The sequence below is a fragment of the Gobio gobio genome (genome assembly GCF_949357685.1).
Source record: "Gobio gobio genome assembly, chromosome: 4".
Classification (NCBI taxonomy): domain Eukaryota; kingdom Metazoa; phylum Chordata; class Actinopteri; order Cypriniformes; family Gobionidae; genus Gobio; species Gobio gobio.
Genome location: NC_137100.1, coordinates 15,726,786 through 15,742,500, shown reverse-complemented (window position 1 = coordinate 15,742,500; position 15,715 = coordinate 15,726,786). Strand labels below are relative to the sequence as shown.

The window sequence follows — 15,715 nt, the reverse complement described above, 5'->3', positions numbered from 1 at the left end:
AATCGTTTAGGCTGAGGGCAAAGTGAAGTTTCATTACTTGTTTATTTTTCGGCTATAACTGTACGTTGCAAAATAAAATGACGGATCATGAGATATAAAATGCTAACGGTAGGCTACACACACACACACACACCTACTGTTAGCATTTTATATCTCATGATCCGTAATTTTATTTTATTTATTATTATTTTAATGCCAGAGTAATACCAGTACAAGTGTGATGATATAAATGTAATTTTTAAATGTTTAAAAAATATATTTATAAACTTTGCTTACACTTCACACAATTTAAATTGTTTACTCGCGTGCCAAGCCCGCGCAAATGAGGTTTGTGTCGAGTGCGCGCATAACGGACGTCCCTGCCTGTGGATCGGATCGCCAGACACCAGCTGCGAGCTTTCCTGAGGTAAGAAGTTTTTATTTGACAAATTTGTCACAAATGTCTTTGATACTTTTAAAACGTAAACCAATATCCATTAAATATAGCTACATATATGAAGAAAGTAAATAATAATATCGAATTGCTATTACTATATGACAGTCTCGGGGAACTGTTCATTTTCCTCAAGAACCGCTTTCATAACCCATTAAATTTGCATACAATTGACTAACTGTTACCTGCATTGTACATTATGTACCAAATGTTGTATTTACGCGAACAATGGTTTCCGTCTTTTCACGGCCAGTTATAGTTACATATTTTCGTTGACAGTTAAATGTGTGTGACGCCATTTGAAGTAACGTTAGCGGTGTCAAAGGCTCTCTCTCTCTCTCTCTCTCTCTCTCTCTCTCTCTCTCTCTCTCTCTCTCTCTCTCTCTCTCTCTCTTTCTCTTTCTCTCTCTCTCTCTCTCTCTCTCTCTCTCTCTCTCTCTCTCTCTCTCTCTCTCTCTCTCGAAAATAGAACATTTACGCCAGTGTATACACCAGAGGATTAATATATATTCAAGTAAAATAATAATTAGTTCAAGTATGTTCATTGTGGCTTCTTATTTATTATATTATTTCATATGAATTCATTTTTACATGCCACTGAAGGCTCTATTATTGTCTTCTCTCTTTTTTCAGTGTTGATAGTCATTTGATTGTGTAAGTGGTCAATCTAGCAGTCATCCTATATCTGTGAATTATCATGTGCATAACATTTAGGCACCATTATAGTCAATAAACATTAATGAAAATTTCTTCTTTTTCTCTCTTGTGTCAACAGGAGCTAACAACACCCCAGAAAGAGCCACAGCACTGAGCATCTTTGGCTTTGTAAGTATATATTTTGACTAACATTATGTGATTAACGTCTTTTAATGCATAACATTTTATTATTTCAAAAATACTTGTTGCCTGCATTTCCTACTTGGCATCTATTTGTTATCTTGTTGTGACTGTTTAGTCTCATGTGGGATATGTCACAGCATAACATGACAAAGTAATTAAAAATGATTCATTGTATGCACTTAAAAATTTGTGTAACACTTTACAATACGGTTCATTAGTTAACTACATTAATTAACATTAACTAATAATGAACTGCACTTATAAAGCATTTATTTATCTTTGTTAATGTTAATTTCAACATTTACTAATGCATTATTAAAATCTTGCTAACATTAGTTAATGCACTGTGAACTAATATGAACAGCTGGATTTTTATGAACTAACGTTAACAAAGATTAACTAATGCTGAACAGAGGTGTTGTTCATGGTTAGTTCATGTTAACTAATGCATTAGAGGGTTAGTTCACCCAAAAATGAAAATTCTGTCATTAATTACTCACCCTCATGTCGTTCGACACCCGTAAGACCTCCGTTCATCTTCAGACACAAATGAAGATATTTTAGTGTAAAGCTGATGCTGAGAAAGGCTTCAGATAGGCCTCCATTGGCATTCAGTACATTGACACTTCCAAGATCCATGAAAGGCACTTAAAACGTTGTTACAAAGTCCATCTCACCACAGTGACTCTACAATAATCTTACGATGCGACGACAATAGTTTTTGTGCGCAAAAAAAAATCTAAATAACACCTTTATCCAACTTGTTCTCGACTTCCGTGTGTGCCTCCACGACGCATGCGCGAGAATATGACGCAGATCCGGCGTTCGGGAATCCATGAAATGCACACTTAAGCCCCATTTTGAGAACTACGCCGAGACCTAAAGCACGATCAATGTAGAATTCAACAGCTTAGACACGCGCGTCTTCCTCTGCTCGTAAACAAATCTCTTCTGGGTCATGTGTCCGAACGCCGAATCTGCGTCATATTCTCGCGCATGCGTCGTGGAGGCACACACGGAAGACAAGAACAAGTTGGATAAAGATGTTATTTAGATTTTTTTTTGCGCACAAAAACTATTGTCGTCACATCGTAAAATTATTGTAGAGTCACTGTGGTGAGATAGACTTTGTAACGACGTTTTAAGTGCCTTTCATGGATATTGGAAGTGTCAATGTACTGAATGCCAATGGAGGCCTATCTGAAGCCTTTCTCAGCATCAGCTTTCAACTAAAATATCTTCATTTGTGTTCCGAATATGAACGGAGGTCTTACGGGTGTCCAACGACATGAGGGTGAGTAATTAATGACAGAATTTTCATTTTTGGGTGAACTAACCCTTTAACTAATGTTAACTAATACAACCTTATTGTAAAGTGTTACCAAAATATGTATACATTATTTTATATGCAGATCATATCCAACCAGTGACCAGAAAACAGAGAGACTGAGGAATAGACGGAGAAACGGACAAAGCTGGACTACAACTAAAACCTGAACTAAAAACTAATCATGCAAGTATGTACAGGTGCAAGTATTTAATTATTTGCAATTTCTGAGAGACTTTTATCTTTTCATTTTCAGCCAACCTCGTCTTATGCTGCCTTCATGTGCTAGAAATTTCCTACTTCCCACTTCTGAAGTTGTGATTACGAGCTCATCACATTCAGATTTTGACTTGAGAGGGCGTTCATGTCCAATTTTTTAACTAGGAAACTAGTTCAGTAATTCCTATAGCACGTGAAGGCAGCATAAGATGTCAGTTGAGCAGGAGGTGACGTTTGCCTACCACACCACAGGTGATATAAAGTATATCATATCATGAAATTGCTCTTATAGTCAGGGTGTCCGCGGGGTTGTAAAAGGTAGTAAATGAAATTAGCCAAAATTAAGGGCATTAAAAAGTAGTAAAAAGTACTAAACGTCATCTGACGAGGTATTAAATTTTCGAGTCAAATTTTTTTTAGATAAATTTGTCAATTTGGCCTTTTTTTTCTAAAATTTGCGTGGATTTATTTATATGTTTAGAGTAGGACCTGCGCGATATCGTGTGAGGTGGTGTTCGTTCACGCGCGCTGAAACAAACTGGGTCCGCGGCTGGCTTGCTGACAAACATGTACGCGAGCTCGCTTCCATTCAGTAATTAAAGCATGGGGAAATGCAAGTTTTCGGACCTCTGGCTGGAGGACTCACGATTTAAAGACTGGCTTAGGCCAGTAGTTTGCAACAGCCGCAAGGCTTATTGCCACGTCTGCAAGAAGACAATTAATATAACCTGGGTGGGGGTGAATGGCGTCAAATCGCATATGTAATCAAATAGCCACCAAGCTAGGATGCGCGGACGTAGCGAGCAGCTTCCCATACCAATGTTCTGCGCTACAGATGCATCAACGACCTCAACCTCCACTGCTTTGCCCTCAACCCCGACTGCTCTCCCGATTCAAACCACTGCCAGTAGCCTAACGTTAGTCTAGCAGCATCATCAACAGGTGCGTGACAGACGTCAGACAGCAGACGCTATGCCCTATCACCACCGCTACATTGCGAGCTGAGGTGCTGTGGTGTTTAGACCTTGCAACTAAACACCACTCTTTCAATTTGAATCTATGGCATTGAAGAGCTGTTTCGAAATATGCAAGTTGCTTAAAGCTTGGCATACACTGTGCGATTTCTGTGCGATTTCAGCAAGGTTATCTACTCACACTGTACGAGTAGATCGCATGCGATGTAAAGCCAAAGCTCATGGTTTATATGCTCACACCATGGCTCGGATCGTCGAGCGCGACTTGTCTGCTCACTGTATGAGTGAAGATTTAGCATTTACTATTTATGTATATAAATGATTATTATTATGATTAGGGTAGGCCTACTTTTATTATTAAATTGATAATACATTTAATTTGCCCCCGTGATAATTTCATAATGCATCAATGCACAACCGACACGCTGCATAATAAAAGAATAGATATATTAGCTTACTCCTCATTATTTAAATACATTTTGCACAATTAAACAAGGAATTATAGGCCTATAATTAAAATTATTATCAGTCTATAATATGTCAGAACACTACAATAATATCAGTATTATCAGAAAGTAAGAGCAGCTTTATTTAAAAAAAAACTTGTTTAACACGAAATGGGCCTATACTTCTCTTCTAATTTGTTTCACAATATGGGCCAAAAGAGAAATATTAAGAATATAAATTCAGACAGTTATAGGCTATACGTTATCAGCATATGTTAAAGCAGATTTATATAAATAAAGAGATATCTCTTGTCTCTGTGAGAATATGCGCCGAAAGCTTGTCAGATTTTACGTTCACTTTCAGTAGTGAATAATTGACCAGGTTTGAGACTTCACCGACTCTCGCACACATTACGTTTTTGTGTGATATCCACTGACTCGCCTTCATGATTTAAAACGAAAAAGAAAAAAAATCTGTATTGCGCCGTGAAAATTGCTCTGTACACTGCATGAACTATGAAGAAGATGTCTCCTTCCTCTTCTGTCTTTATTTCTATTCTCATCTCTTTGGGCAGTTGATGTTAAGTTATAATGACCTCGTTACATTGTGATGCAATATGTTATTCCATTTGGAAAGATATTTCATTTACACTACTATAGTTGCAGCTTGAAGTCGCGCTGGTATTAAAAAATATTTTGAAGGTATTAAAAAAGGTAGTAAAAGGTATTAAATTCAACTTAAGAAGTTCTGTATATACCCTGATAGTGTATGGAATGCTTTTTAAAGAAAATTTGCGGGGGGGGAAAGGAAAATGTTTAGATGAAGTAATGGAGATGGTGTGAACATGGCCTTTACATGTTCCAGCGTGAGCTGGAGGGAGGTGTCTTCCGTCAGCAGCTTGCTTTCTGATTGGGTATTGTTGCGTTTCACATGATAATCTCCAGAGCGCGCACGCTTGTCCTCGGGATAGAGATATATAATATAAGTATAACTATGAATAATAATAATATAACAAGTATAACTATGAATAACTGCTGTTGCACAAGTTGTTACCTCATCTGTCCATGAACAAATTTAGATGAGATAAACCATTTCTCACACATTGTCCCTCTGTTTTGTTTCAGATCAGCCATCAGTAGTTTACCAGTAGGGAGGCCAGCCAAGACCAGCTGGGGTATTTTGTTCATACTTTTTGTTGCCATATCGTCATGATCTCTGCTTTGATTTGTTGTAATGAATTCAGTTCTCTATTTTTTTTCTGTTTTTTGTAATTGATTGTGACGGTGAATAAAAAATATACTGATGTACATGGACTCAAGTCTCTTATTTGGAATTTATTAAATGTATTATTTGTTTTATTGCATTCATGTAAAATATTCAAAATAAAGTAATAACATATTAACATATGCATATTTTGTAAAATAAAAAGTAAAATAAATTACAGTAAAATTACTGTAAAAATTATTATACTGTAAAAATAAATTGCGGTAAGGGCATCATACTGTAAAATTAAATTGCGGTAAGGGCATCATACTGTAAAATTAAATTACGGTAAGGGCATCATACTGTAAAATTAAATTACGGTAAGGGCATCATACTGTAAAATTAAATTACGGTAAGGGCATCATACTGTAAAATTAAATTACGGTAAGGGCATCATACTGTAAAACACATTTACAGGTAAGCTACTGTAAAGGGGCAATTACAGTAACTTACTGGCAATAGTGCTGCCAGTAAGTTACCGCAAAAATACAATAAAATGTCTAACAGTGTAGCTAAGAAAGCGTTTTAAACAAAACATTTATTAAGTTTAGTTTTTGTGATACATTTTTGATATGTAGATAAAGCTGTGTAGGCTAGTTAATAATGGCACTAGGGTTTTTATTTGTCAAATCACCGTCCGATACCATACCGGATTTTAAAAACAACAACAACAACAACCACAACAACCCACACTTGTTATATGTAGGCGTAGGCTATACATGCCTATAATACAAGAAACACACAATCATAATAATCATTTTCTCTTTAAATATATGTAAATAGGCTACACACTGTTTGCTAATAGCATTTGCGCACGTTCGTTGAATATGTGGTAGGCCTAACTAACTGTTTAAAACACTAGAATCCGCCGTTTGAAGGGCTCGGAGGGATAGACATGCACTCATTCTTCAGTTGTTTGGGACTCTTTCTGAGGCGGCTATTGGAGCCAAGTGATCAGTCATTGACTAATTGTTTTAGACAAACATTTTTTTCTCCATGAGAGTACAAGGTCGAGAATTTGGCTCTGTTAATTGGACGTAACAGAATTTAACAATAGCCTCTCAATAAAACGAGTTTTGTGATTATGGTTTTAGAAAGAGAAGAAAAGAGGCGAGGGGGCTCTCTAATTACCAGCCAGGACTCTGGAGATCCCGTCAGCCATTGTGCGCGGGTGTGCAGAGGCTGTGTGGCCGGCAGGCAGGCGACAGGCGCCGGATTGTGAACAAAGGACTGTCTGCTGCTGAGGCTGTGAGGCGTCCCTGCCGCGGCGATTAACCCTTCCACCAGGACGGTGACACTTTTCTCGACTCCCTATATCCTCCCCCACCCGGGCATAATGGTACAGGATAAAGATATAACAGGTGAAGAAGACAAGATACGTGTATTAACGACCGAAACCTAAGAAAAGTCCCGCACAGAACAAACAACACATTGTAACAAGCACAGAGCACGTCGTAGCCAAACACAATGTGCTTTTTCAAGTTGGTGAACGAATTATGGTGAACACATAGATGGGAATGTTTTTGAAGATATTGCCAATCTCTTAGTCTTTATACGGCAACAGAACAGAAGTCAAAGCCTATTCATTATTAAATGAGAGTAGCCTATCACTGCTTAGATAGCACACATCGCAGAGACAGATTTGCGTGTTTTCATCTGTGAAAGCGGTATTGTTTTTAGTGTTTGCTCATCTGCAACTCGTGAGACGTTTCATGTCCAATGTTAAATTGGCTATAGAAAATGCATTTAAGATGTTTATGATCTAGAATCTAGAACGTTTATCAGATGTTTGTACACAGCACTTTCCCGAGGAAGTGCTCTTTATAAGACATCTTGGAGACTTACGTGTTCTATCTGGGATTATTTGTCACAACATTGTCAACAAACTAGATTACATCCCGGCGATCAACAGATGGCGCAGCTACATCACATTTAACTGCAGAATGTCGCACAGGCAGTTTAATCAGTTTACCTTTATTAATGTAGCCTATTTTATAGAAGCACGACGACATTGTTTGATTAAATTAAAATATGTTGAACTCACAAATAGAGTTACAATTGTTTAAATCCCAGGAGGATCACGCAAGGCAAAAAGCCGCAAAATTGACGCATTTTATCTAAAATAATGACAATAACCATGCTCAGTAGCTGCATGAGTGATCTGATAAAGAATGACAATACAGAAAATAAAACTTAATGCTCATAATTCACACAGAATCATATTTACATAAATATACAGTTCTATTTACATGAATAAAGTAATACAAAAGACTAAATGAACACTTTCGTTTTATTTAACTGAGAGAATGCAAGAAAAATCGCTCATTTACCCGAAAATCCAGCACCGAGATGTTTAAACCGATAGCTCTCATAAGAGAAACTGCACAATGACCTTCTCAATGCAAGATTAGAAAGAAACCTGAGTTGTCCCTGCCTATGGACCATCATTACATTTAAACATCTTTTGTTGAATTTAGCTACAAATGAATTTTGTAGGCTATCACCAGAGGTTTAGATTTACAGTGGCTTTTCCTTTACTTATCTGGCAGGATATCACAAACATAACATTCGGTTTCCCGCTATCAAGCGCTAATATATTTGTAAATGGGAAAATATATATAAATGTAACAAATCGAAACCTAATATTTACACACCAATGTACAGTTTTGAATAAATTAAAATCTGTCTCCTCCAGTCCATTAACCTTATTTACATATGTGTTACTTTTATTATTATAAATAATTAGACAAACAGGTCCCAGACATAGGCAACTTAAACGTTGAGCATCCTCAGATGTTGTCAGAGATTGTTGCGTTTACAGTCCTTTTTCAAAATGCTTCGAAATTTTTTTTTTTTTTTTTTTTCATAGTATAATTTCATCGCCAAATCAATGAGGAACGAAATCAGCATGCATTGTTGCTAGATCCGAAAGGGGGACGGATTTGCTACAGTTCTCGTCGAAATCCAGGTGTGGGGCCTGTGATAGCCTATAGTTGATAGGGGATGTTCCATTGTCTGAGCCATAACTTAAACCGACATTTTTGTTCTTTTTTCATTGAAGCGTAGGCTAATAAGAAAAGAGTCAGTGGTTGTGTTCACGGGGTCACTTTGGTGAATCGCTACGGGGTGACACGTCTCTGTGTTTGTCCAGTCCGCTGACTAATCTTTGTATATTTTGCAGTTCGTTAATGGAATCCTTTCCTGAAGATTTGGGAGATCCAGTGTTCTGTCTGCTTCCGGTTTTATGGATGTGGTGCTCAGATATGGGACTGCTCTCCCTGCTGCCTGATTTCGATGACTCTGACTCCGCGCTTAGAGTGCTTGGTATTCCGGTGGTGAGCAGACCGGCGCTTTGAGGAATAGACACGGGGAACTGATAGGGGCTGAATCGCAACCTTGGCCGCGTGCTGCTGAGAAAGGGGTTCCGGCTGAGGGTGGACGCGGCGCTGCCGGCGGGGAGAGCAGAGGCCGCTGCAGCTGCAGCCGCCATGTACGTGTACGGGTAGGGTAGCAGTCCTCCGAATGGTGGCATGGAGATACCCTAAATGAAAAACAACAACAACAAGATAGTATAATTAATTGTCAGACCAAAATAAAGGAAAAAATTCAGCTTGTTAATAAATATGATAATTAGGCCTAGTTACATTGTAGCCAATGGTGTTGCAATTGCGCGAAACACCATCGAAATGAACATATGTTGCTGAACACGGTTAGCAAAGATCTGCATTCGTTTACTGCGTGATATAATAATGAAAAAAAAGCTGTGTTTAAGCATTAACACCAATTTGCCTTGATTCCAAATGCAGTGATAGTCTACATTGTTTAAGAGAACTGATGAAATGTAAAATTATGGCAGAAAATATAGATTTTCAACAGATAAAGAACAAGAACTACTAGGCTAGGCTATATATTTGATCTTGGGGATGTTGTGATAGTATCTGTTGGCAAATATTTAGAAAATAGGTTTGAAATGCGTTGTATCAACTATAGGCTATAGTCATAAATAATCATAATCATCATACCTGAGATGCAAGCATATGTTGTGATAGGTGGAATGGGAAAGGGTTGGGTGAACTGGTACTCTGAGAAGAGAGGCTGCCATTCTCTAGTCCACTTGCTCCAGACATTGAGGCTAACAAATGTCCCATGCCCATGGTTGAGAAAGCACTAGGAGTCATAGCAAACTGCCCGGGGTGAAATAAGAGTGGTTGTCCTGTACTCAGTGGGTTAAAGAAATGTTGATTGTGTAAACCAGAGAGAGCTAGACTTTGCAAGTGACTTGCGCTGAAATGCGATGGGCTCTCCGTTTGAACCATCAGAGGGGAAAAGCCATCTTTGACTGTGCTCAGGCCCACAGAGTCTGCATCCTTTTTGGAGGTATCTGATTCTTTCAAATTCCTGCTGTCCAGTTTGTCCTTCTCCAAGTTTCTGATGCTGAAGACAGAATCATTCTCTTTCCTCGATTCCGAGTAGTCCCCTTTCTTTTCTGGGTTAGATCTGTCCTTGACTCTGTCCTCGCAACGTGGGCTGAATGGTGATCGTGGTCTCTGATCCGGACTATTGACTCTGTTCATTCCATCATCTTGTTGGTCAAGTTCGTTGTCGCTTTCATTGCAGTTTTTGTCATCTGGAAAATACAAATATTTTAAGCACATCAGATTTATTTTCATTTGACAAAACCAAAGAAATTGTTCCTTTAAAAATGCTGACTCCTTAAAAAACACTTGTTTAATTCCTCCCAGTGATTACACAAGGATGGGATTAAATGTTTTCCATGATAACTACTTCCTCTGTTTTCATCCATGGCACAATGGCGTGACTTCATGAAACGTTTAAGATTTGGATAGTTTGAAGGAAAAAAAATGTATGAGCTTCTAATTAATCGTGATGAAATTCAGATGACACATTGGCAGACCCAAAGCATGTGCACGAGACATTCTCTATATCTGCACTTAGTTTATATATCATGGTGTGCCTTGAGGACTAATAACTGATCCTATTCTCCGAATTTTTCAGAACATGTAAATTGACAAAATGTACACATTTTTACTTTATCCCGAGGATCTACAAATACATTCTACTTAACAAAATGACAACTGTCCTTCAGCAAACTTCATAATACAGTCATCATAAAATAGTTTAAGCTAAATTAAAAGACAAAATAATCCAAATAAAGTCAGCAAAGTCATATCTTAAGTGAGATTTATTTCGTAATGTGTTATTAAACGCCACAAAATGTTCAAATGTAATGGATAAAGGCTAAGAACATTCGGTTAAATGTATTTAAATCACTGTATAGGCAGTCCCTTCTTATTTGCACGTTTAAAATGATTTTAGCCTGTAATTGGTCAAATATAAAATTAAAATAACAGTTTGGGTAATCACAAATTATAAAACAATGGCTGTGCATATTTATAGTGTATAATTGCACATGCAATTACAGCATTCCTTTATTGTGTCAACCTGGCAGGAACTATTTCACAAGTAGTTACAAAGCAGCAGTTAATTTATATTTTGACGTTTTTTTATTAGATCTGATTTTAAACATTTCAGTTATTTATTCATTTTATATAGTTTGCAACATCTTTAATTGTTAATGTATGCCTGTGGATAGTGAACATTAATATATACTGCTAAAAGCAATGGATTTTGAGCGATAAACCAGATACAGAAGAACATTGCCAGTTATTGACAGTAACTGCAAACATATTGGCACTGTAAACATATTCATTAATTCATTCTCTATCATTATCGCTTTAAATAGTTGCTCGTTCAGCAGCAGCGAAAAGTTGACCAACTCTTCACATATAAAGAAAACAAATTATAAACATATCGAATTTAGGCTACACATTAAAATATATTAGCCTAATCTAATGCCTGTTTGTAAATTCCATTCAAAAAACAATGTAATGGAAAAACGTAGTGTTGGTGTTAACACATAAACACTGAAACTTTGCAGTAGCCTAAATTAAGAAAAGTTCAAATGACATCGCAATGCATGCTTTTTACCTCTGGATCTGTTGAATTTAAGTGGACTTGTTGCTGATCCAATCGGTGAGTGAACTGAATCCCTGCCAGTAGTTTGCTCGCAGGATGAAGCGTCCGAATCTCCTCCATCTCGATCCGCTTTGCACTGATCATCATACATGCGCATTGACGGAAGGGCTAACTGTTTTCTGAAAATGAAACTGAAATTAGATTTATGTCATGCCTAAATGGTGCTATTTTACATATCGGAATTGTTAAACAAGAGTTTAGAAATGATACCTTTTTTCTCTTCTTCCATTCCCAGTGTCTCTGAATCCTTTTGCGAATGGATTATGGTCGATTTTCAGTTGTGTGATCTAAAAAAAGAAAAATGTATTGTATTTTGTCATGCTTTCCGTATCCAAATTAATAGCACAACATTATTCTGGAACTAGAATTCATGTTTTTTTTTAAAGAGAGAGAAAAAAAAAAGAACGATCTAGTGAAATAAATTATGAAACATGTAAAACGTGGCTATAAAACATATTAAGTCAATGTTATAATTGAATTGTTAAATGAACAACTCATAGCTACTTTCGTTTGTTCAACCGAATTCATTGTGACTTCATGTAGGCCAGTCTAGTTTCACACCGCTTAGGTTTTCATTTTTACGGGGTCACATCTGATTTTTGAGCATCGTATTGCTCAAGTTATACATACAAGCGACTATATTCGGTGCCATTTTTGATTGTAACTGCCCGTAAACTTTACGATCATAGGGCCTTCAGACGCAGTGCTGTCATCCCAATTATAATCAACTCTATTCATGTCCATGAAAAAAAATAAAAAAAAAAAAATAAAAAGGAAAGATACTAAACAGAATTCTAAACCATACAAGCTACATATAGTTTCTCTCTTTCAGCTATAATAATAATAATATGACAACGGATAATTATAAACAAACAAACAAACAAACATTTGAAATAAAAAGGATGGACGATTTAACACTGCGTTTAAGTGCTTTAGTAACTCACCTTGTCGTTCTGATATGCTGTGACAGCTATAAAATCAGTCTCAGGAAAGACATATGTCCTGAAGGTGCTGTAAGGGAGCTTCAGAATGTCGTTGGCTCTAACAATATGAAACCTGGGCTGGTATTTGTGCATTGAATTTAGAATGGTCTGAAAAATAGAAAAGTTATCCGGTCAATAATAAACAATGGTATCGAAATGCTGCTTGAGAAATGATTTGCACAATGCTTAGATTTTTTCATATTAAAATGTTTCTTACATTTCCATTGATAGTATAGCGGGTATTATGAGAGCAGAATGTTTCTGTACTATAATAATGGTAGGATTTTTGGTGTGAGCCTTAGGCCTTTTGTTGCCTAGTTTGGATAATTGAGCGTTTTATTTATTTAATCGAAAGCTATAACAAAACAATATTCTAAATTGACATCTGAATGATTTATATGTGGGAAGGAATAGTGTCATTTAGTCTGGAGTGAAAAAAAAAAATCTTTGGTTTACACCGTCGATCGGTTAGTTTGCCCCATGGCATTTAATGTTAAGGCAACTGCTCTTTCATGCTTCATTTAGGCGACACACTGAAAATGCGTTTGGAATCCAATGCACCTTAAATGTCCAAACTCAGTGCTTAGCTTAATCTCGTAATCATCTTTGCTTCTTGCTCACTTAGATAACTTTACACACTATAGTCTACTATCCCCTTTTCCTGTTATACTATGAATGGAAATAAGGAAATAAACATATCATACCCAAGAAATCATAAGTAAACAGATTAGTTTCAACAATAAAGCTGTATATTACATACAGACATGCAGTTTCAGAAGAAAAAAAAAATGTAACTTACAAATCCATGTTTATCCGAGATATTGTTGGTCAGTTTGAGTTTGTGGAAAGCAACAGGCTTTGCCATCCACTGTTCACCCGTGGCCGGGCTATCCGGGTGAATGTACATTCGTTTGGGCATCTCCGGGTCGGCCTTTCCTGCGACCATCCATCGAGAGTTGTGAAATTTGTACCGACAGTCGTCTGCCGCAACAATATCCATCAAAAGTATATACTTGGCTTTTTTGTCCAGGCCGCTCACGCGCACTTTAAATGGAGGAAACATTCTCCTGCGGACGTAACAGACATAATCATATATGGGCCGAATTCGATCATCAAAATATTTATTTAACATTTAAAGACATTTTATGAAAATGAATACAAAGTGTAGTTCAGCTACGATTTCCGTTTTAACCACAAATAAATACCCTTCATATCTAGGTCGCTTGGCAAAGGCTAACAGGCTATTAACACAATCCTAGCCTTACGGACGATATCCACGCAAACATTTTCTAATATTTTATAAGCGTTCTTTTTATAGTCAAAGTGATTGTTACCCCTTTATCCTGCCTATGTTACTACATTTCAGGTAGGCCTATTGATACAAAAAGGAAGGAAAATAAACAGCCAATTATGGCTGATGTTTTTTTTTTTCCTTAAAAAAGTAGTTCGCCCCATACCTGGTTCAGATACTTTAACTTCTGCTCTTATATAACATATAAGTTTCTATATGATAGCCTTAATAACAGAACGAATGTGAATGTTATTCTAATGCTGCGATTAAATATATTGAGCATTTTGTGACTTTTTGGTGCCGTCGATTCCCCCAAAACAAAACTAAATTTATATCGAGCTATTTTATTTCGATATTCTAAATATACCACACTTTTTCCAAAGTGAAATAGCCTATAAAAACATCGTTATTATCAAGTAGTACACGGGAAAATAAAAAAGCCTTACCTTCCTGATTTAGTGATGACCATTTCGGTTCCAATTTTGTGGAATTGATCCCAAAGCTCCTTAGCTTCTAATGTAACTTTAGGATCGTCTTCAACGTCCTCCTCTGGCTCGAGACTCTTGAAGGAGCGGAGATGAGCCGCCTGGTGGTGATGTCCAAGCGCCGCGTGTAAGCCAGCCTCAGCCGCGCCGGAGAGCGCATGATCCGCCAGTGGTTTACTGAGACCCGGTGGTAAAGTGAGCGCTGGAAAGAACGAGGGTTGAGCCGCGGCAAGGAAAGCTGACATGGGAAAGTCGGCCGGCCTGTGCGCGTGAAAAGGGTGATAAGCCATAGCGTTCGCTGTGAAAACTGGATCTCTCATCGGTGCATCCAAAAAGCCAGATGAAAGTGTAATATTCTAAAATAACTGCGCCCGTAACTCGCGTAAGTCCGACTGACTGTCGCCCTCTTACAAATGAAAGACAGTGGCGGTTTCGCAGTTGTTGAAGCGGACTGGTAGGAAATACCACTACCGTCGAGGATGTCCAGTTGCAACACAGTGATAATATCCTTCAAAAGAGCAACATTGACACTTCGGTGTAGATTTACAGCTTTCCTTCTGTCCAAGCCACTAGAGAAACTAAAGCAGCCCCAATAAGGATGCGAAAGTCGTGAGCACTGATGTAGGATTGGAAGGTTCTTCCCTGACCACACTGTCTTACATGTCCCTTCTCACTGGATCCCCGCACTAATGAACCAAACCGTCTTGATTGCAGATTTTACGCATTCTGGACCAATTGTAGAGCTCCATAGGCGTGGTTTTGACAGCTCCAGCCAAGATCGTGAAGGGGGGGTTGGCTAGAAGGTGTCGGAAGCATTTGCAGTAAGAAAACATGTCAACAGAATAAAATATTAACCAATGACAGAGTAAGGATCTGGAAACCCCACCCCCGCATAACCTAACAGAGGAACGGTCATCTGGCTGTAGGCAGCCGGGTAAGAGAGCGCTTTCCCCGGCTTGCGTTTCATCAGTTTTAGGACCGTGGGCATGCTTGATATATTTATACTCCATTGCCGAACTTTAAGAAATATATTGGACGTTACATTCGGAGGTTATGTGTAACTAACATATCAAAATTATTTTAATGCTTAATAAAATGTTGCTATTTTAAAGGCTTTAGCTAAATAATATGACAACACAGTTTAGGAAAATTCTATTTGTTTTAAAAAACAAATGCGACTTTCCCAGAGTTTGCACAGTTAAATCGTCCGGATGGAAGATATTACAGGATATTTTAATTCTCCAAGCGATATTCAGAACAACGTTGGTTGCACAGAGTGGGGTGCTCCCTAAAAGCAGCTAAAGTGCATTTGAAGGCGAAAAGGAAGGAAGCTTTCAGCGAGAGAATTTGTACGGTTTACGGATTGCCTGTTGGAAGGAATAACGAGGTACTACTA

The 15,715-nt window shown here is 37.7% G+C and overlaps 1 protein-coding gene and 1 long non-coding RNA gene across 3 annotated transcripts; one reads left to right on the top strand and one right to left on the bottom strand.

Moving 5' to 3' along the window:
• The first annotated feature begins 295 nt into the window (after positions 1–295).
• Positions 296–5,459, top strand: LOC307124728. Its single transcript, XR_013816293.1, has 4 exons — positions 296–406; positions 1,209–1,258; positions 2,686–2,790; positions 5,365–5,459. It is a non-coding gene; the product is annotated as an uncharacterized lncRNA (long non-coding RNA).
• A 649-nt stretch (positions 5,460–6,108) lies between these two features.
• Positions 6,109–15,029, bottom strand: tbx2a (T-box transcription factor 2a). 2 transcript variants are annotated; one of them, XM_079815709.1, is made up of 7 exons: positions 14,281–15,029; positions 13,343–13,610; positions 12,505–12,651; positions 11,771–11,847; positions 11,513–11,691; positions 9,526–10,130; positions 6,109–9,044 (listed from the first exon to the last, which is right to left on the bottom strand). In XM_079815709.1, the coding sequence occupies exons 1-7, from the start codon at positions 14,637–14,639 to the stop codon at positions 8,607–8,609; spliced, it is 2,073 nt and encodes a 690-aa protein (XP_079671835.1). In that variant the 5' UTR covers positions 14,640–15,029; the 3' UTR covers positions 6,109–8,606. The 2 variants fall into 2 exon arrangements, with proteins under 2 accessions (XP_079671835.1, XP_079671836.1); XM_079815710.1 differs by having other exon boundaries at positions 11,513–11,679.
• Between the last annotated feature and the right edge of the window lie 686 nt (positions 15,030–15,715).

Excerpts from the sequence above, each read along its gene's own strand:
- tbx2a (XM_079815709.1), bottom strand. The coding sequence starts at position 14,639 with ATGAGAGATCCAGTTTTCACAGCGAACGCTATGGCTTATCACCCTTTT. Across the intron at positions 13,611-14,280 it reads GTCATCACTAAATCAGGAAG|GAGAATGTTTCCTCCATTTA; the intron begins GTAAGGCTTTTT and ends TTACGTCCGCAG. Across the intron at positions 10,131-11,512 it reads TAAATTCAACAGATCCAGAG|ATGACAAAAACTGCAATGAA; the intron begins GTAAAAAGCATG and ends TGTATTTTCCAG.